The 21,472-nt window shown below is 55.2% G+C and overlaps 1 protein-coding gene across 1 annotated transcript; it reads left to right on the forward strand.

The window, feature by feature from the left end:
• The first annotated feature begins 1,669 nt into the window (after window positions 1-1,669).
• On the forward strand, window positions 1,670-19,923 carry RUFY4 (RUN and FYVE domain containing 4). Its single transcript, XM_070619889.1, is given in 13 exon segments — window positions 1,670-1,808; window positions 2,950-3,078; window positions 3,194-3,300; window positions 4,499-4,624; window positions 4,955-5,061; window positions 5,356-5,499; window positions 5,979-6,048; window positions 7,191-7,487; window positions 7,489-7,836; window positions 8,501-8,607; window positions 13,904-14,050; window positions 18,224-18,334; window positions 18,984-19,923. Coding segments are annotated over 12 exon segments (1,719 nt in total). The 5' UTR covers window positions 1,670-1,808; window positions 2,950-3,026; the 3' UTR covers window positions 19,087-19,923.
• Window positions 19,924-21,472: the final 1,549 nt, after the last annotated feature.

A 21,472-nucleotide genomic window follows, 5' to 3' on the forward strand; every position in this document is an offset into this window, starting at 1 on the left:
CACTCTGGTGGGGCCCTCCCTGGCTCACACAGCCCCCTCCCTCCCGGCTACAGAGCCTGGGTCAGTGACAACAGGCACAGCTGCCCATGGGACACACAGTCCACAGGGACACCAGCTCCCAGGACATTCAGTCTGGCAGTGCCTTCCCCCAGCTCTCCCAGCCCTAAAGCTCACCTGAGCTGTTGGCCTTCCAGCGGTCAGGTCCTCCCTCCCTCACCTTCCTCCCAAGGACACAAGAGACCCAGGTGAGACCTCAGCCTAACTCACCGCCCCTACACCAGGTCCTGGCCAGTCCATGCCCCTGAGGCCGCCTGCCTTTGCCGACCGGCCCTTTCCTGGCTGAGCTCCTTACCTGTCTCAGGTGAGCTGGACTGCCCGCCACCCGCTCCCGAGCTCGGGGCGCCCCCGCTCCCCCGCAGCGCCCTACCTGAAGCAGCCGCTGCCTGCTCTCAGCGCGGACGGACTCCCCGGGCTCCCGGCACTCTGCCGGCGCCGGGGCCGGGGGGCTCCCCGGGGGCTGGGGGCCGCCGGGGGCCCCGGGCTCCAGCGCCTCGCAGCACACCAGGCTCACCGTGCAGCCCATCCGGCCGGGCGCCCGGGGCCCGGGGCGGGGCGGGGATGCAGGAGCCCCGGGAGCCGGCCCGCCCCCCGCGCTGGCGACCGCTCGGCCCAGGGCGCCTCTGACGTCGGGAGGGGTGGCGACACCCCCAGCCCGTCCCCGCCCGGAGCCTTCTCGGGCCCGGGGCTCCAGGAAGCCGGGGAGTGCGGGGCCGGACGAGGGGCGGCGACACGGGCGCCCGGACGCAGCCAGCGATGGAGGGAGACCCGAGGGCGCGGGGGCGCGCGGAGGGGCGGCGATCAGCCGAGTCTGGGAGGGCGAGAAGGCCGACAGCGCGTGGGAGAGGCAGGAAGCCGATAAGGAGAGAGAATGAGGGAAGGACGGGGAGACGGGGACACCAGGGACCGATGAGGGGACCAAGTCCTGGAGGCGGAGAGTTGCGCAGGAGGGCAGAGCCAGGCTTGGGGACCGCGTGTTCCAGTGTTTACACGCGGCTCCTGAGGTTTGTGAAACACTAGAACTCCCAGCTGCCTGCTCCTCTGCTCCCTGCCCCCAGTACTAGCCCTGGGGGGTCCCAGCCCAGGCGAACAGGACCGGGCGGTGGAAAGACCCCAGCAGAGCAAAGCCACAGCCTACCTGGCAGCCCACCTGGGCAACCCACCTGGCCCATCCCTGGATACAGCATCACCAGTGGTTTCACTGTCTTCCTTTTAGGGGTGAGTACCAGGCCTTGGAGGATGGCAAGGCTGACCGGCACTCACGAGGACCCCTCATGAGCCCACGGTGGGGAGGAGGAGAGAGACACAAGGTGGGACCCTTGTCCTCCCCTCCTGGCCTGCACCACAGTCCAACCAAGTGACAGTAACGACTGGCCAAGTATCTGCCAGACAGCATCACAGTTTCTGTGTGCCACCTGGTGGCAATAAAGGAGAAAGACAAGAGCAAGCGACAGTAAGGAGAAGGGGAAGGAAATTCGCAGAGCAGCCTTTGCCGCTGCCCCGCTGGATGAGTCTGTACCCAGCTCTGCCTGAGGGGCCACCCCTATCTCCCCCATCCTGCCCCAGTGCCCTTGCCCTGCTCTGCCACTTCCTTCTGCAGCCTTCTACTCCTCCCCCTGTGGGCAGGATTTCCCTTCCAGGGTGATGGGCTGGGCCTGACTCACTTCCCGGCCTGCAGACTCTGGGAAGGACTGTCCCGGGCTCAGGCTGCAGGCCCCGCGCTCCATGCCCCACCATCCAGGCCTTCCCAGGTGAGTGGCACGGAGGTTCCTGGGGCTGGGGCTGGCTGGAGAAGGGAGTGATGCCAGGATGCTGGGCACGGGAACCCCGGATAGAGATGAGGGAGAGGAGGAGGTTCATCTAGGTGTCCCTGGGTTTCATAGACGATCTAGGCTGGAAGGGGCTAGAGAGACCCTCACTCCAACTCCTTGGTCTACAGATGGGGAAACTGAGGCCGAAGAAAGGCAAATGATGTGCCCAAGAGCACACAGTGAGTTGGTAGCAGGTCCGGGATGGAGACCCCGGTCCCTTGACTCCCAGCTCAGTGCTCCCTGAGCACCATCCCCACCCCCCCACCCCCCATTTACCTTTCCTCCACTTGTCCCACTGCTTCTTCACTCTCACCGCTCCCAAATTCACAGCCTGGGAGGGAGGACGCCTGGGTTCCCCACCCCACACCCAGCCTTTACTCCAGGCTTTAAGCCCACCAGCCCTCAGGAGCCACTCTCTTCCTCTGCAAGCCCCAGGACCCATTGTGGGAGAAGAGACTGACTCCCCTGGGAGAAGACAGCAGAATTACAACGGGCGTCCTGCTCCCCACACACCCAGCCTTCTGGCCCTGTCCCAGCTCTGGGCCTCGCCTTCCTTCTGCCTCCCTGTCCTCAAAGAACACACATTTTCCACTCGGCGGGGCCCAGGAGAGGATGACTGTGTGTCTCAAGGCGGGTGACTGCTCTGACAAGACTCCCCGCGGGACAGAGGGATGACGTTCCGTCAGCCCAGCGTCCACGTGGCAGGTGCACCAACCGAGCTGCGCCCATCAAGTCAGGGCCAAGAACATGAGCCCTGTGGGCACCCAGACCTGAATTCAAATTCTAGTTTCACCACTTACAGCTTTGTGACATTGGATAAAAGTCTTACCCTCTCTGACTCGTATAAAATGGAGTTGACAGCCTCCTAGGGTTATTGTGGAGACTGAATGGGACAAGGATGTCAGGCACATGGCACAGTGCCTGGCACTCAGGAGCTGCTCCCTAAGCGGGGGCCACACCCTCATCTTCCCACACTGGCCTACCAGAAAGAGCTGGGGGTCCCATGCTACCAGTGGACTCGCTGTGTGACCCTGGAGATGCCACGTTCCTTCTCTAAGCTCTGCTCCTTCCTTTGCATAAGGAGAGAATCGAGGCTGAACGTGGAGGCTCCTGCCTTGGCCGACCTCCCAGAGCCACAAGGAATCCCATCCTTTTCGAATGCTCATGGCAGAAGAAGGGGCTGTCCTCAAGGTCACCAGGGACCTGAAAGGTGAGTGTGTGCTGACAGATTTGCTGGGACTGAACTGGGGGAGCAGCAAGGGGTCCTGGGGCTTCTCCCTCAGCCCTTGCCACCTGATGTCTGATGTCCACCATCCTCCCCACAGCCGCCGTTTCTGCCATCCTCCATTGCCACGGGGCTGGGCAGCAGCCGGTCACAGATGCCAGCGCTGAGCTGCACAGACTCTGTGGCTGCCTGGAGCACCTGCTGCAGGTGGGGCCCGCCCCGCCCCTCCCCTCCCCTCCATCTCCCCTCTCCTTCCTACTCTCCCCGTCTCCACCCCAACCAAGAGGGCACTCCCAGATCCTGAGGGAAGAGCCACTGCTCCCCATTGTCCCCACACGCTCCCTCGGCTCCCTCAGTGTCAAGTCCTTCTGACAGCTAACCTCACTCTGGGAGGCTGTCCCTGTAGCCTGGAATAAGAGGTGGGGCTGGGGCGGCCCCCCTGCTCTAAAGACTGAAGTTCAGAGGTGCGGCTGTCCTGGGGCTGGCCCTCCTTGCTGCTGGCTAGAGCCCCAGTTGTCACTCTCACCAGCTTTTACTGATCGCTGACCACACCGCCCTTGCGTAATCCTCATTCAGACCCCTGCGGTGTTTGATGACCTGCCCAACCCCAGGGACACACACACACCCTTCCTACTTCTCTGTGTGTGTAGTGTGAGTGTGCATGTGTGCATGAGTTTTGTGTGTGTGAGGTGTGCAGGTGGGAGTCTCCAGCCAGTCTGCCCCTCATCTGCTGCACTCCGGTCACACTGGCCTCCTGGATCCTCCTAAAGCACATCAGGAATGTGCCTGCCTCAGGGCCTTTGCATGTGCTCTTCCCTCTGCCTGGAATGCTCTTCCTCTAGGAATTCAGATGGCACACTTTCTCATTTCCTTCACATCTGGACTGGAAAAGTACCTCCTCAGTGAGGCTTTCTCCAACCACCCTAAACTAAAATTTTAACACATAAAAATACACACCTCACACACACCCACATACACACATGTGTGCACACACCACCCACTTTTTTTCCCCTTTCCCTGATTTATTTTCTCCTTAGCAGTCAGCCCCACCTAACCTACTATATGTTTTACTTATTCAGTTTCGTGGTTGTCTGTCTCCCCCACCAAGATGGAAGCCCATGAGGTCAGTTTGCTCATGGCCGTATCTCCAGGGCTTAGAACAGGGCCTGGCACATAAGTATATCTGGAATGCATGAATGAATGAATGAGAACACCGAAGGCTCAGAGAGGTCAAGCAGCTTTCTCCTGGCCACACAGCCAGTAAGAGCAGAGCCGGGACCTGGAGCTGAGTCTGTCTGCGCGAGCCCTTTCCCCTGGACCGTGTCCCCGATCAGCGTGCTGGAATGCAAGGGTGGTTCTGGCAGGAAGTGTTTCTACCCTTTCCTTTCCCTCGTCTTGCTGCTAGTTTGACCAGAAAGAGCAGAGGAGCTTCCTGAGGCCTCGGAAGGGCTACTGGGACTTTCTCTGCACGTCCCTGTCGCAACAGCGTGGGGACACGGAGCCAGCCAGCTTTGTCCACTCCCAGGACAAGGTACCCAGGGCCAGGTGGCAGGGAGGCTGGCCTGTGTGTTGGGGCCTTGACCCCAGGCTTTGACGAGCTGTCTCTGGGGCCAGGACACAGGCCTGCCTGAGGCCTCTTCTCCCCTATCCTGGCTCCACTGACATGGACCCCCTCACCTGGTCTTGTCGCTCATTAGCCCCCACCCTCAGCACCCCTCCAGCCACCCCCTGCCTCCCCCTGCCTCAAGTCCCATGACACCTTCCTCATCAACCACTCGTTCCTATCTTCTCTCTCTCTCTGTGCTGGCCGAGCCCCCTCTGTCCTGACGCCACCCCCATCACGCCCCCCTGCACTCTGCAGTTGAAGACCCCCCTGGGAAAAGGCCGGGCCTTCATCCGCTTCTGCCTGGCCCACGGACAGCTGGCCGAGACCCTGCAGCTGTGCCTCCTGAACCCGGAGCTCACCAGGTGGGGTTGCGGGGCCGCGTTCCTGCTCATCCTGTGAACACCCCCGAAAGATGGTTAATATCAAAGACGACCACAGTGAGAGTCCTGAAGGGGAAGTCCTGGAAGAAAGGGCAGAAGGGACATTAGAACCCTGGAGTCCTGGCAGCATCATGGTGCTCGGCCTCTGCTCCTCTAAGGCCACAGCCTGCCAGGGACCCGTCCGTCACAGTGTGCATTGCTGGTGGGTTCTCGGAGGTCGGGGGTGGCAATAGCACCAGCACCCAAGGCTGAGGGTGCTGGTCCCTGTTAACACAGGGAGTGGTATGGCCCCCGGAGCCCTCTGGTGTGCCCTGAACTGCGGGAGGACATTCTGGACTCTCTCTACGCTCTCAATGGGGTAGCCTTTGACTTGGACCTGCAGCGGCCAGACCTGGATGGGGCCTGGCCCATGTTCTCAGAGTGAGTGGCTGCAGCCTCTTTTCAATGCCTGCTGCCATTACCACCCAAACTCTCAGCCTCCAGCCTCATCCATTTCTCCCTCCCTTCTTGCTCCCTGAATGGCTGATTCTCCACCTCCCTAGCCTTCTCTTTTCCCAGAATCATCTCGTGATGTCCCATGATGCTGCGTAGAATACACACTCACTAGAGAGTTGTTGGATGGTTGGAGTGGAGGATTAGAAGGATGGATGGAGGCTGGGATGTAGGGATGGAAGGATGAATGGAGGGATGGATGGATGCAGGGATGGAGGCATGGAGGGATGAAGGGTGGGATGGATGGATGGATGAAGAAGGGAATGCATGCATGAAGGTGGCAGAGGGAGAAGGTGGGAAGGATGGTGGGATGAATGGATGGTTGGAAAAACAGGATATCCTGCCCCTGAGGACCAAGACCACCACTGGAGAGAGGCCCAGGGTCCCCCTGCCCCTTTCACCTTCAGGTCCTGCTGCTCCAATTCCAGCCGGGCCCAGGGACGAAGACCCAGAAAGACCAGAGATTCCCCCAAGGAGGTGCCTCTTCCTGACCTGCACTCTGAGTTGCCTCTTCTCCATCTCTGTTGGGACCCCAGGTTGAGCAGGAACTGAGCCCTGACCCAACGTGTGGACCTGGGGACCGGGGAGCCACAGAAGTGAAGGCTCATATTCCTCAGGTGGTGGGGATACTGGGGGGAGGAAGGACCACAGGTGCCATCTGCAGGAGCCACTGGGGCCCGGGGGAGGAGGACGTGCTGGGGAGGGTGACCAGAAGCTTGTAGGAAATAGACCGGAGAAACAAGCTCTGCTGGACAGTTTGCAAGCATCTCAGTCCAGTTCACGGAGCGACTGCAGACCCGGATCACCTGGTTCAAGTCCCAGCTCCACCCCTTACTGACCAGTGTCCTTGGTCAAGTTACTCGTCCTGCCTGGCAAGGTAGTTGTGAGGACGTGTGAGACTGCCCACAGGTAGCACAGAGCTACATGTACACAGAGCTCCCGGCTACATGCTCAGAAAGTGGGAGCTTGTGGCGGTCAGCAGGCCACAAGCCCGCTCCACACTGCCAGCTCCCAGGCACCACGTACAGAAACTATGAGGACTCAGTCTCTGAGCTGAAGGAGTGCCAGGTCTGTTCGGGCAGACAGACCCTAAAGGAAGACATTGCAAGGCAGTGTGTTAAGTATAGTGATGCAGACATGGACAGAGGGACGTGGGAGCCCAGAGAAGGTTGCTCGAGAGAGGGGACTCTTAGCTGGCTGTCGGTCCGTTTAAGCTTTCAACCCAATCCTACGAGGCAGCTATTATTATTCCCATTTTGCAGACGAGAAAACTGAAATGCGGTGTAGTCAAGTTCAGGGGGAAGGATCAGAGGAGAGGCGTGGGAGGAACTTAGGGGAAGCCAGGTTGATGGAGAAGGCAGAGAAGGAGGGAGGAAAGGGCATCGAGAGACTCTGCTGCTCCCTGACCAGATCAAAGCTGGGGCCTCAGGTCCCCTGGGGGGTGGCTAGCATTCAGATTCCTGGGCCCCACCCCAGATCTGCTGAATCAACATTTCCAGTGGGAGGGCCCGGGAATCCACATACTGATCAAGCCCATTGGATTTGGGCTGTGGCCTCTCCCCTGCACCAGGTCGGTGAAGCAGTGCTGAGAGGAAAATGGGTTTGGGGCTTCTTTGCAGATAGCCACATGTGAAGGCCCCACAGGAGTTCAGCCAGAGGAGCCACACGCCAGCCAAGCCAGCTGTGTGCGAGACGCACCCAGGGGAGACCCGTTGGCTAGACTCTCCAGGTCACAGCAACACAAACATTGTACCCCCTTTTTGGAAAAGAAGAGAGGAGAACCCGGGAGCCTTGGGCCCCCCCAAAGCATACGGGAACCAGAGGTGGAGGAGCTTCCGCAAGACCAGGACAAGAGAGCCCCAAGGATGAGGATCTGTCTGGAGAACTCAACCCCCAGCATCCAGGGACAGGGGGAATGGGGTCCAGGGGGCTCTGAAGGAAGTGATCGGGGCAGAGAATGAGGGCAGAGGGGTTCTGCTGGGTGCAGAGGGTCAGAGAACAATAGAGGGGACTCCTGAAGGGGGAGCAGCGTGGGGTCATGTCCAGAGGCTGCTGGGCTCCAGCCCCAGAGGGACGATAGAGGACGCAATGTCTGCGAGCGGGCAGGAGGGGGAAGTGGCTAGCATTTGGGGGAAGCCCCAGGTCTTTCAGAGCCTGGAAGCAAAGGAAGGCTCCACCACAGAGAAGCCACAAGAGCAAATAGGCGTGACCAGTGTGACCAGGAGGGAGGAACAAGCAGAGGCAGCCTTGCAGGACGTGGTCGAGGTGAGAGCAGCTGAGTTCTGGGCCTGCCTGTTCTCCCCTCTCTAGCCTGGACCACAGATGAGGCCATTCCGGCCAGAGATCAACCTTTACTGGTCCACACAAGACTATTATTATTTGAGGATGCCTTTTGAAAGTCATGCGTTCTTCAGTTCCCACGGTCCCCACCTCTCCCTATTGCTTCACAGCAGGCCCACTTTATTCATCATTTCTACCTGCCTGGCCCCTGCAGGCATTTGAGTTTGAGATCCCTTCCCGACAGTTCTTTGGGGCAGTTGCTGGTTCTCAAGTTCCATAGCCCTCGATATTGGCAGGTCTCTGCCCAATATCTAAGTTCCGGTGTTGCAGGCAGATCTCACCCAGTTGCTGTTGGTGCAGACGCTTCTCCTGGAGGTCGCCTGAGAGTGTTTGCAAGCCTTCCTCCAGCCCCCTCCTTAGCCAGAGGCTTCCAGGTCCTTGAGATTTTTCACTGCAGGAGGAAATGGTGGCTCCAGGCTCACCTGGGGCAGAGCCAAGCATCACAGCTCCCAGCACTGTCCCCATCTTGCCCTCCGCCAAGGGCTGTCTGGCATGGCCTGGGGTCTCGTGGGGATGTTTGCCAGGTCACTCCCCAGGCTGGGGTCTCTGCCCTCCTCCTTCAGCTTCCTTTCCCCTCTCCCTCCCCCAGAGCCTCAGACGTGGGCTCCAGAAGACCAAAGAGGAGGCCCGGCACCAGGAGCAGCTGCTGAAGGAGCTGGAGGGCGAGCTGGAGGCACTGCGGGAGCAGCTCGGCAGGTAACCTTGGCAACCACCAGCACAACCGAGCGTGAGAGCCAGGAGGCCTGAGGGACAGGAAGAGCTCCCTGGCTCCTGCTCACGTGCACAGCGCCAGCCAGCATCTTCTGAGCACCCCCCACGCACAGGCCCTGGGCCAGGCGGGCACAGCTTTGGGATGCCGAGGCATGCGGGGCATTGTTCCTGTTTTCCAGGGACTGCCACCCTCCCCTCCCCTCCTCACCCTTGCCAGCCCCCTCCCTCACTGGCCCCCTGAGTAGCCCCAGGAGAGATCTACGCCTCCAGTCCCTCCCTTCCCTCCACACTCATTCTTGCCCCTTTCTGCTGCCTCCTCTGGGATCTCCTCTCCCTGTCAATCTGCTCCACCTCCCTGCCCATGGCACCCTCGCCCCGCCCTCCCTCTCAGGCTCCCTCTTCTAATGTCTGTCTCTGGTTCTCCTGTTCCGGTTGCATAGTCTGTCTTTCACCCTCTTGATAATCACAATAACTGTCATCACTGAGCGTCCACCCCATCCCTGGCACTGTTCTGGGACTTCCTCATAACAGCCGCCTAAGATAGGCTCTGTGAGGACCCCCACTTCACAGATGAGGGGTCTAAGTCTCAAAGACACTACACAACTCACTGACATCAGCCAGGTAGCAGGGAGCTGAGGCCCGACCCCAGCCGCTGACCTGGAACCGGGGGGCTTAAACGCCACCCTCCGCCAACACCCCGAGTGCCTACATTTGGGTCTCTGTCTCTCCTCCCAGCATCTCTCACCGCCAGCCTCTTCGTCTTCCCCTCGTCACACTCACCTCTAGGGTCCGGAGCACGCTGTCCTCGTCTCTACCTTTCTCCTTCAGTCTCCTGTGTCCAGGTTTCTCTTTCATAGTTTATTTTTTTAAATATCTCTGCCGTGCAAAGGTCTTCCTTGGCCTGACTGAGTCTCTCTGTGCCTCTCTGCCTGGCTCTCTGCGTGTGTCGGTCTTCCGCCTGCCTCTTCCTCTCCCACATGGCTGACCCCTGCCCCAGGGCCGGAGGTGCTAGCTCGACCCCAGCAGAGCCTGAGTGGCTGTGATTCAGACCGAATCACGGGCCAGGCCGTCTCCTGACTGCTCTACAGGCAGAGAGAGGCCCAGGGCCCAAGGCCCTCAGGGACCCCTCCCACAAGACCCTCAGCTCAGCCCACGGTTTGGTCGGCAAAGACTCCCATGATTCAGGCCCTAAGTGAGCAGGGGCCTTCCCTGGGGAGCAAGGCAGGCTGGAGGGAGCACTGGAGGCTCCTGGGAGACCGCCGGCCCCAGGACGCTCCCTGCACCTCAGGGAGCTCCTGTTTCCTGGACCTCTGTCCTGCCACCTGTTGTCCTGTCCATCCTTCAGTCATTCCACCAGCGCTCGGTGGGCCCACTCTGGGCCAGGCCTGTTCTATGTACTGAAAACACTCTCATGGACGACAGACCAAACTCCTGCCCTCGTGGAGCTTAGTGGGGGGAGCAGTCGATAAATATGATAAACAAGTAAAATACACAGAGTGTCAGATTGTGAGAAGTTCTAAGGAGGGAAAATAAAGCAGGAAAGTGTCAGGGAGTGAATTCAATAAGCTGGCCCAGCCAGGGAAGGCTCCCTGAAAAGATGATGTTTGAGTAAAAGCTGTTTGGATATGCGGTAGAAGAATGTTCTAGGTAGAGGGAACAGCGGGAGCAAAGGCCCTGAGGTGGGAATGGGCGTGGCAGATTCTGGGAACATCAGAGAGGCTGTTATGGCCCTGGGGCATGAAGGAGGAAAAGGTCGGCTGGGTAAGGGGAGACCCTAGTAGGTCATCACGTCAGAAGGACCTTGGCTTTGACTGGAAGATGGGAACCACTGAGAGTTCTGAGCAGAGGAGGGAGAGGACGAGACTGTTTGTTTTAACGTTAAAATATGTTTAGGGCCGGCCCGTGGCCTAGTGGTTCAGTTCAGTGTATTTCGCTTCAGTGGCCCAGGTTCAGTTCCCGGGCGCAGACCTACCTTGCTCTGTTAGCAGCCGTGCTGTGCTGGCAGCCCACATACTAAAAAATGGAGGAAGATTGGCATAGACGTTAGCTCAGGGTGAATCTTCCTCAGCAAAAATTAATGTAAATATCTATGTTTATTTGGTATTTTTTTTTATAGCGATTCAGTGGGTTTTAGCACGGTCACAAAGTTGTACATCCATCACCAGATCTCTTAGCATTGGTATCTCACTTTCCTGAGCCACTGTACCTGCCATGATCTCAGGGCCTCTGGCGTGGCCAGTGCACGTGCTAACATGACCACTGTGGTTAGTGTGTCTTTGTGGAGGGAGGGAACATTATCAAGCACCTACTGTATGCCAATGGCTGTTTTAGGCGCCTATGGCTCCTGATGGAGCTTATAGTGTGTTTGGGGCTGTAGCCAAAACAAGCAGTAGACCCATAAGCTTAGTGTGTGACAGAATGATGCCACCTTGGGTGCTAGCTCTGAGCTCATTTGAGGCAGGCCAGGGGCTCAGAAGGATCCATCCCTCTTTCCCACCTGCCACCCACGCAGCCCTGATGCACAAACCACTGGCGACCAGGGCCCTGCGTGGACACAGTGTGGGGAGAAAAAAGAGATTAGAGCTGGACAGGCCTGCGTCCAGGTTTCTGCTCCCCGCCCGGTTTATCAAGCTGTGTGACGCTGGGCAAGTGTTACTCCCTCTCTGAAGCTGTCTTCTCTTTCCTGTAAAATGATGATTGTATTACCTGTCCCATAAATTCATAAAAAGTAAGTGAAACAAAGCTATAAAGCCCTAAGCTCGGGGCCCGTCACATAGTGGGTTCTCAGGAGACTTTAAAGCCTTCCATGTCCCCGCCTGCACTAGGAATGTCCGTCACCCCCTGCTTAAAACACTGCAATGGCTTCCCATTGCACTGAGATGAAAGATCCAGTCCTCCTGGGGCCACAGAGGGACAGATCGGGTCCTGCTCACCTCCCATGTCACCTCCTGCCCCGTCATCCCCTGCCATGCTTGCTATTCCAGCCCCACTAGCCTTCTTTCAGTTTCTCAGAGCAGCCAAGTTCTTTCCAACTTGCAGACCTTTGCATGTGCCCTTCCCTGGCTCTACATGGCTCACTTCTCATCGTTTAGATCTGCTCCCATGTCGCCTGGTCTAAGAAAACTTCCCTCAGTGCCCTCTCGAATCTGTCTCAGCCCCTCCTTCCTCTCTCACGCTAAGCTTAATGATTCTGTGGGTCTATTGCTTCTTTTGGCCACCAGCCCAAACACGCTATAAGCTCCACCAGGAGCCACAGGTGCCTAAACAGCCATTGGCATACAGTAGGTGCTTGATAAATATTCCCTCCCATCACAAAGACACACTAAGCACAGTGGTCATGTTAGCAACTGCATTGGCCACACCAGAGACCCTGAGATCATGGTCAGATAAAGTGGCTCAGGAAAGTGAGATACTGATACTAAGAGATGAGGAGACCAAAGGCCAGAATGTTCACGGAGTCAGAACACGGCCCTGGCCAACGCCTGAGCACGAGAGCGCTCGTTCTTAAGGCTGCAGGGCCTGGCCGTGGGGGACGGCAGCTGACTGTTGTCGGTTTGAGTCCACGGCCCGCCTCCTTTTCTTCCCTGCAGCGTTTTAAAAACTAATAATTCAGTTCATTGTCAAGCCTCTCACAAGCTTCTTCTTCCCCCAAACACACTCAAGCCCAGGGACGTGAGTGCACACACACACCCCCACACGCCTGTCTGGACGTCATGAGACGCGCCCGCGCTGGTGGCAGCCTCCCATCAGAGTGATGGAACAGGAGGCTGGGGTCTTCTTGTTTCCCACCTGGTGGACTTCTTGGAACCTTCTAGGAAGCCACGAAAGACAAAAAAAGAGGGAAACATCGAACTGAGGAGGTTCCAAGCCCAAACTCAAACAGAAATTTAAGAAAGCCATATGTTTGGGCCAGCCCCATGGCCAAGTGGTTAAGATCGCTATCTCCACTTCGGCGGCCCAGGGTTTCGCCGGTTCGGATCCCGGGTGCGGACATGGCACCACTCGTCAGGCCATGCTGGGGCGGCGTCCCACATGCCACAACGAGAAAGAGCCACAACTAATATATACAACTATGCACTGGGAGGATTAGGGGAGAAAAAGCAGAAAAAAAAAAAAAGGAAGACTGGCAGCAGTTGTTAGCTCAGGTGCCAATCTGAAAAAAAAAAGAAAGCCATATGTTAATACTACTTTCTTAAAATCCCCCCAAATCCTGCCCCACTCACCCGTCTCCCCACACACCACACTGTTTTCTGCTGGGAGCAGCCTGGTCTGCCCTGGCCTCGCTCTGCCGTCTATGCCCTGGCGCCTCTGGGCCCTGAACTTCTGCGGTGGGCAAGTCTGGTATCCACTTCCCCATTCGCTTCACTTTGTTTCCATTTGTTTGTTGAAATTCGTTTCAATTTGTCTGTCGAAACAAATTGCGTTCAACTGGGCACCGCCATCCAGCCTGGTTCCCAGACACACCCCCGCCTCCCAGGAGCCACCATGACTGTGAACATGCTCTCCAGGACAATTCCATTTAAAATGGAAATGCTAAAAGAAAAAAAGCAACACAAGAAAGGGAGACGTTGGCTCGTCCCCTCTGAGGGCACAGGCAAGGCCAGGCCCCGCTTTCATTTCTCTGAACAGTTGGTAAGAAGGCAGCCTGTGGGTGTTGGGACACACAGTGCTCAGTCTGTGTGTGTGTGTGTGTGTGTGTGTGTGTGCTGTGTTGTGTTGTGAAAGTGTGGGTGCAGTGTGTTGTAAATGTATGCGGTGTGTGTTGTGGTGTTTGTGTATGTGTAGCGTGTATGATGTGCATGGTGTGTGTGTATGTAGTGTGGTGTGTGTGTAGTGTGTGTATGTGGGACACGGTATGTTCGTGTTGTGTTATGAGTGTGTGTATATGTGATCGTGTGTGGTAGGGGTGTACAGTATGTGTGGGGTGTATGGTATGTACAGTGTGTGTGTGGTGTGTGTGGTATGTGTGTGTGGTACATGGTAGGTTTGTGTTATGAGTGTGTATGTGTGGTGTGTATGGTATGTGTGTGTTGTGTGTGGTGTGTGATATGTGTGGTATGGGGTGTGGAGTATGCGTGGGGTGTGTGTGTATATGTGAGTGTGGTGTGTTGTATGGTGTGTATGGTGTATACGGTGTGTATGGGTGTGTGTGTGTGTGTGTGTGGTCTTCAGCTGCAGGGGGCACCATCAGCTTCCGGCAGGGACTCGGAGTCGGGCCGCCCAGCCCGGCTCAGTCACAGTGCTGAGCTGTTCCGCTGAGAACCTCGTCTCCCTGTCCCAGGTGTCAGGAGGAGAGAGCCCGGCTGTGGGCCGATCTGGAGCAGAAGCAGCAGGAGGCCGACAGGAGGGACGCAGTGCATGAGGAGGAGCTCGGTGGGCAGCGGGACCTGGTCCGTGCCCTGAAGAGGAGGGTGCTGGAACTGACTCAGTAAGGACGGCGGGAGTGCAGGGTACGCGGTAGGACAGGACGCAGACACAGGAGTGATAGTTGTTCCCTGAGAACAACCATCAAGCAGGGGTCTGGACCTTTTACATATTCTAATTCATCTCCTTCGTTTAGCCACCCCTGCTATTGTCTCCATTTCACACATGAGGAAACTGAGGGTCAGAGAGGCTGACTTGGCTGCAAAGAACACCCAGCATATAAACTGCATAGAGTCCTCTGACTCAGGCATGCCCCGACCCCAACCCACCCCTCCTTACACACACACCTACTGAGGCTAAGAGAAGGGGAAGGAGCCTGCGGGTTGAGGAGGAATTGGGAGAAGAAGGGGGAGGTTAACCAGGAGGCGATCTTCCTCAGCCCACTGGCCTGGAGGCTGGCCCGGCTCGGCGGTCCTGGGTTCCAGGATCCCTTCCAAACCACTATGCTCACTGAGGGTTGGAGGAGACACATAAGGCCTGGCTCCTGGCCCTCAGCCTGGTGGGGAGGTAGTTCATACATATGTTATCCTTTCACCCAGTCTAGCAAGTTGGAGACCAGGTACCCAGCTTCCATTCGAACTGGGAGGTTGCTGGGCCATCATCTAAGCCTAAATCCTCCTGCACAAAACCCAGGTGATATTAAGGATGAGAAAAGGGAGAGACCAACCTGGAAAGAACAAGAAAAACAGAAGATGTGATGGAAGATGAAAAATACATACTCTTAAAATGTCAGGATTAGAGTTAGGATTAAAACTTAGCTCTGAGCATCCTGGCAGCAGGATCAAAAAGAGAAACACAGAAGGTCCCTAAATTTCACTGTCCATTCAAAGAAAGTACACTAGTTCATCAAGAGAGACAAATGTTTTTCTTAGCACACTGAAGAGATCCATCACAGGATCCCAAACTACAAAACCTAACGTCCCTTGCAGAAGTGCCTTAAGCAAAAGGAGAAAAACAGAAGCCATGGAAGTTGACCGCTGCACCAAGATGGCAGAGCGACCACACAACATCTATTCTCCACCCTGAGAGCTTACTAAAATGTCTGTAAAAGAATAAAACTTAAAAGAAGGAAAAGTGGAGGAGACAGCCCCAGATCAGAGATCTCGGCTGATTTCCAGAAGCCGGATAATGAATGGGAAAGTGCATACTAGATTTAGCCTGAATTAGAACTTCAAGGCCCAGAGATGCCAGGACACAGATGGCAGAAGTGAGATGACGGGGAGAAATCAGGACAATTTCTGATAAAGGCACTAGACAGAGCAATGTACACCCCCTGCTCTCTGCCTGCCTCCCCACCTGCAGAACACCTGAGAGTGAGGGGCCTGCCTCTCAGGGAAATAATTGAAAGGTCCTTCTCTAAAGAAAGTTAGATGCCCCAAATAACAGAGAGTCTGGTGTGGCAGGTAGCTCCCTGCCCAGTCCCCCCTAAGGGGAAGCCATGAGTCAACCAGCCCCGTCCACTACTCCAGCAGCCTGTATCACCTCTTTCCTAAACATGATGTGGCAGTCAAGGATCCCCAGACACCTGAGAAGAATCTAGAACATAGAGGGGAAAGACAAAGATAAACAAGCAAACAAAGATCCATCTCCCATGAAAAAAGATACTGTGAAAAGTGACCGTCAAAAAACAAGAAACGTTGTCGGAAATTGAAAAGATCGCTGACAAAATTTAAAATTCACTTAAGATTGGAAGAAAAAGATGAGGCAGCCTCTCAGAAAGTAGGATAAAAATCACAGAGAAATGGAAGACGCGAGAGAAATAATTAGAGACCTGAAGAACCAATCGAGAAGTCCCAATAATTTCTCCAACTGACAGGAACTCCAAAAAAGGAGACGATAAAATGGAGGAAATTGTCAGATGAAAATAGGAGAAACTTTCCCAGCTCTGATGGTCTGATGGACACTGATCTTCAGATTTAAAGATTTCACTGAGTGACCAGCACAATAAGTGAAAGAGAGGAAAAATTCACATCTAGATACATCATTGTGAAATTTCAGTAAAACAAAGACAAGGAGAATATCCTAAAAGGTGGGTCGCTTACAGAAGAAGTAGAACCCAACAAATTTTATGAATCAATGGTGTAATACTTTCAAGTTCTGAGAAAAGTTGCCTTTGCCCTAGAATTCTATATCCAGCCAAGTGATGAAGCAAGTGGGGAAAGTGATGGAGGAAGGACGTACTTCAGACTGGTAGGGTACAGAAAACTAACCTCCCACATAGCTTTTCTTAGGAAGTTAATTAAGGATGTGCTTAAGAAAAACAAGGAAGTAAGCCAAAAAAGGAGAAGATGTGAAATTCAGGAAACAGTAGGTCTAGCCCAGGAGAGAAGAAAAGGGAATTTCTAAGATGCCCAGTGGGCAGCAAGCCCAGGAAGCAGTCATCCAGGCTGTAGCAGGAGCATTGAGGGCCCAGGAAGAAGGTCTCTGGGGAGAAACAGAATCAGCAGGATACTTGATATGACGAAGAATTGGGGTGGGGAGGGTGGGAGGCAGAACAATTAGGCTATGTTAAGGCAAGTCATGCAAGGAGCAAAGAAAGGCAACTACAAAGTCCTAGAAAAATAAAAAATTTCCAAGAAAGGTAATCTTACGGAATACGTCTTGGTTCTGCTTGAAGCAATATACTTATAGATTGTCTAAAAATGTAAGTATTATTCATTGGTTTTTTTTTTTCAGGGTTAGAATCAACCCAAAGGCAAAGCACAGAAAACAGTTAATGTTATAGAACAAAAGTAAATGTTACCAACTAAACAATATTGAGTTTAGAAAAGAACCCGATAGAACTTTCTGTGAAGTTGGAGATGCTATATATGTGCCCTGTCCAATATGGTAGCCACTAGCCACATGCAGTGACTGACTGCTTCAAATGCAGCTGGCGCAACTGAGGAATTGAAGCTTTTTTTTTAACTTTAAGTTAACTATCAATTTAAAGAGCCACCTGTGGCTGGTGGCTGCCATATTGGATGTTGCAGGAATAGATGACAAGTTAGGAGGTGGGAGAGGGAGGAGGGCTGGGGAGAAGGGATTATATGGCATCGTATTACAGAATGGCATCATCAGGCACGATCTATAGTGATAGAAGGATTGAGAAAGAAATGTGTGAGTCAATTCTGTAAAGCTACAGGAGTAACCAAGAGAGGAAGCAAAATTAGGGCAATAACCACAGGGAGGGAGGGGGAGGACTGGGGGAGGATGGTAATAAACAAGCTAAGTCCTGTGACGTCAGCGTGAGGAGCTCTGCAGATGTGCTCTCTGGACAAATCAAGAAGGAGGGACATGAGCATACTGCTTAAATATGGAGCCAACATCAAGGAGGAAAAGCTGAAAGATGTAAGTCGTTTGCCGCTGAGAACGGCAGGAGCGGGAAGGTCTCCTGCCTTTTGATCTGAGTCCTTCCGTGCTGATTTTTAAATCACGTGCAGGCATCATTTTGATTAAAATGCGAAACAACTCACATCCCTAAACATCCTTAAAAAAACAGTGAAGATGGTTTTGCAGGAGCATCCACACATGTAACTGCAAAGCAGTTTGTACGAAGTGCCAAGTAAAAGATAACAGGCATTATATGCTATAGGAGTCTGGAGCAAGGAACCCCTGGGGGCTTCCACAATCGGGGAGCGCTCCTTGGAGGAGGTGGGATAGGAACAGATTCTTAGATCACTGGTCAAGGTTATGTTGGTCAAAGGGGACCTCAGTGTCACCATCCATCTTCCTAGAGAGACTGCAGACTCACCGATGTCTTACGTCTGTGTGTCTCTCACTGTCTCTTCATTTCTCTGTTATTCTCCATCGCTATGTCCCTTTCTCCGTCTCTCCATCTTTCTCTGTATTTGTCTCTCCCTCTGTCTGTGTCTCTGTCCTTGTCTGTCTCTGAATCTTCTTCCCTGTGTCTTTCTCTCTCCCTCTCCATTTATCTCTCTACATCTCTGTGTGTCTCTATCTCCCTCTCCAACTTCCTAACTTCCTTGCTCTCTGAGTGCCATCTCTCTCTGTTCCTCTTTGTCTCCCTCTCCATTTCTGTGTCTCTGTCTTTCTGCCCTGCTGTCTGTCTCTTTTTATCTCTGCGTGACGCCCTCTGTCACTCTCTCTGTCTCTCCATCTGTGCCATTTCCATCTCTCTGTCTTCCTGTCTGTGTGTGGGGGGGTACATCTCGCTCCACCTCCATCTGCCCATCAGAGAGAAAGACAACCTTTGGCAGAAGGTCCAGCATCTCTCTTCCCTGGCCCCTGGATGCTGTGTCAGCTGTAGCAAGATCTTTGGCCGGCTGTCTCGGCGGTACCCCTGCAGGTAAGGGGTAGGGCACAGAATCCTTCCTCTGGGACAGCCCAGTTTCCACCAATCCACAGCCCCATGCCCACTCCAGGGAAGAGAGGGACACAGGAACTGGGTTTATGAAAGGCCACCTAAAGCTGGCCACTCATCCTCCCCAACACTTAGTAGAGACATGAACAAGAACAGGGGAAGGGGTCGAACGAGGAATGACTCCTGGAAGATGGGACTGGGTAACCCTTCCGAGAATAGACTTGTAAATGGGCTTCTCATCTGGGAAGAGATTTTCTGCACAGAGGAAGCTGCTTCCCTCAGCTTCCTCTGGGAGCAGGTGGAGGATGGGCAGCAGGGGAGAGGCAAGTGGGCCATGGGGAGGACCTGCCATGGAGTAAGAGGCATCTGGAGGGATGGGGCCTCAGGACCCCTGTTTAGGAAAGGGGTACCTTCCTGAACGACCCAGGGCTGTTCTGCTGGGAAAAGAGAAACAGACAGGCAGATGGGAAGATGCTCGAACCCCATGACGAACACACACGTTCCCCACTCTACTCACCTCTGCCCCCTAGGCCCCCGTGACGTGCACACGCATGCCCCGCTCCGCCAGCCTCTGCTCCCCAGGCCCCCCTGACGTGCACACGCGTGCCCCACTCCGCCCTCCTCTGCTCCCCAGGCTCTGCGGAGGCCGCATCTGCCATGCCTGCTCTGTGGACTACAGGAAGAGGGGGCACCGCTGCCCACCGTGCTTCCAGAAAGGGGAAGCCCAGGCTGTCTGACCAGGACCCACCACCCCACACCGCCCACTCTGCTCCCTCCACTCGGCCCTCTCTGCCCTCTGATCTGAGCAGTCCTACCTTCTGGAAGCTGATGATGTAAGGCACGTGTGTGGATGGACCGTGGCGTGGAGATGGAAGGTGCAGGCTGGGGGTCCAAGCCCTGCATCTACCTCCAAAGAACGGAGCGACTCCGGCAAAGCCCTCGGCTGCCCTGGCTTTTCCTGTAAGGCGAGGGAGTTGGGCGCCATCCTCTCTAAAGTCCCTTCAGGCTGAGTCCTGAACCAAGAATAAGACCCAGGGGTCCCGATGTTTCTCCTCCATGTTCCCTCCTCACCCAGCCCGGCCCTCACGACCCTCAGGGGCCTCCTGCCGGGAGTCGGCTGGGGGGGGGGGGGGCGGGGCGGGGTCTGCTTTTGTTGTGTTCCATTTTTAACAGCTTTCTCGAGGGACTGTCGCCATACAGTACACTTCACAGAAATTGTCCAATTTGATGAGTTTTGACTTTAACATACACGCATGAAACCATCACCATGTTCAAAATAATGAACACATCCGGCACCCCCCGACCTCTCCTCTGCCTTTTGTAGTCTCCCCCTCCCCTCCCCGTCCCCATCCCCAGGCAACCACCTCTCTGCTTGCCGTCGCTAGAGACTAGCTGGCATTTTCTAGAACTTTATGTAAGTGGGTCCATACAGTCTGCACTGGCCATTGTCTGCCTGCTTTCATTGCAGCATAATCATTCTGAGATTCGGCCATGTCGTTGTGTATGTCAAGTTGCTTTTTACTGTTGGGTACTGTTCCTCTGCATGGATAAACCACAAGTGGCTTACACACTCACCGTTGTTGGACGTTTGTGGGGTGTTTCCAATTGGAGGCTCTCACGAATAAGTTTCCTACAATCATCTGGGTACAGTCCTTTGTGTAGACATGTGCCTTTACTTCTCCAAGGTGAACACCTGGGAACGAAATGGCCCGCAGTGTGTGGGAGTCCCAGCTGCTCCCCAGGGCGGCTCTTTGGTGGGCAGGGGAGAAGGCACAGACGTGGGGCTTGGCCCTCTCTCCTTCCCTTCCGACCACCATGGCGATCCCCAATCCTGAGCGCCTGGAGGGAGGGCCTGAGACCCTAGGATTCTCTGTGCAGTGCTCCCTCAGCGAGACTTGAGTAAAGATAGTGGGAGAGGACCCGTGTAGCTCCATCGGACAAAATCGTATCTCCTGACTGCCCAAGGAGTCTTATGCAAGTTGGGTGTCAATCACCAGGCACTCAGTTGTGGTGCTTCTGAGAATACTGTTTCAGAAGAAGCCTGGGCCCCACTCTCCGACAAGGCCATTGGCTGCCCTACCTGGGCTCCAGGGCGGACTTTGTGGTCCCAAACACGCACGCATGCTGTCCCATCCCCTGTGCCTCACACAGACTGCCAGAGCCTCTGCAGAGGTTGGGCAACCCTGCGGCTCTGACCAGAGCCTGTGGACTGCTGCTTGGGGTCAGGACCGCCCAGAGTTGCATCCCATTACCATCGCATGGAGCAAGAGTTTTGCAACAATAGTTCCTGCTCTGGAGAACGGGTGAGAACTTCTCCTTAGCAAAGGCAGCAACAAGGTGGGGGGCGGGGGAGGGAGGGGGTTGGGGCAGAGCTGGGGCTCCCGGAGCAACCAGGGCAGTAGCATCCCCCTACCCTAAAGGGCAGCGGTCCCTTCCCGAAGGTCAGAGTTGCTCATATACTTTCATTAGGGCAGGGTTCCTGCTATGGCAGAAGACGTCATATTCTAGCAGGCACTCCAGCATGCAGTTCAGAACTGCCTGGTGAACTGACAGGGGAGAGGGGACCTAGCAGAAGCCTATGTTCAGAGAGGAAGCAGGATGCTCCTGGACGAGAACTCATCGGAAGGAAACCAGGGGCCTGGAAAGAGGGAGCTTGACCTTCTCCCCTGTTGGAAGGGATGGAAGGGCAATGCTGAGGACCAGCCTCTAGCTCTGCCCCCTGAAGAGTCCCCACCAAGTCCCATGGAGAGCACAGAATCCCCACAAAGACATTGGAAGAGTTCGTCAGACCCCAGCGACCCTCCAGCAGAAGGTTCCACAGGGTCCCCAGAGACCACCCCCCAACACAGAGCATGGTTCTGCAGGGGGGCCAGTGCTTCAACAGTGACACCAGGGCACATGTCTAGCACAGCAGCACCCAGAGGAGCACGTGGGAGACACCCCCAATAGACTCCCCCAAATTCCTGAGGAGCACTTTGCAGGGGGTTGAAGCCCCGCGTGGGCACACAGGGTCTGAGCCAGTTCAGTCTGGTTTATTGTGTTTGATGGATTTTGTCTGTGCTCATGGACTGGGGATGCCCTGGGAAATTTGCGCGACATAATTATTTCTTTAAGTTAGATGTC

The sequence above is a fragment of the Equus przewalskii genome, chromosome 5 (genome assembly GCF_037783145.1).
Source record: "Equus przewalskii isolate Varuska chromosome 5, EquPr2, whole genome shotgun sequence".
Classification (NCBI taxonomy): domain Eukaryota; kingdom Metazoa; phylum Chordata; class Mammalia; order Perissodactyla; family Equidae; genus Equus; species Equus przewalskii.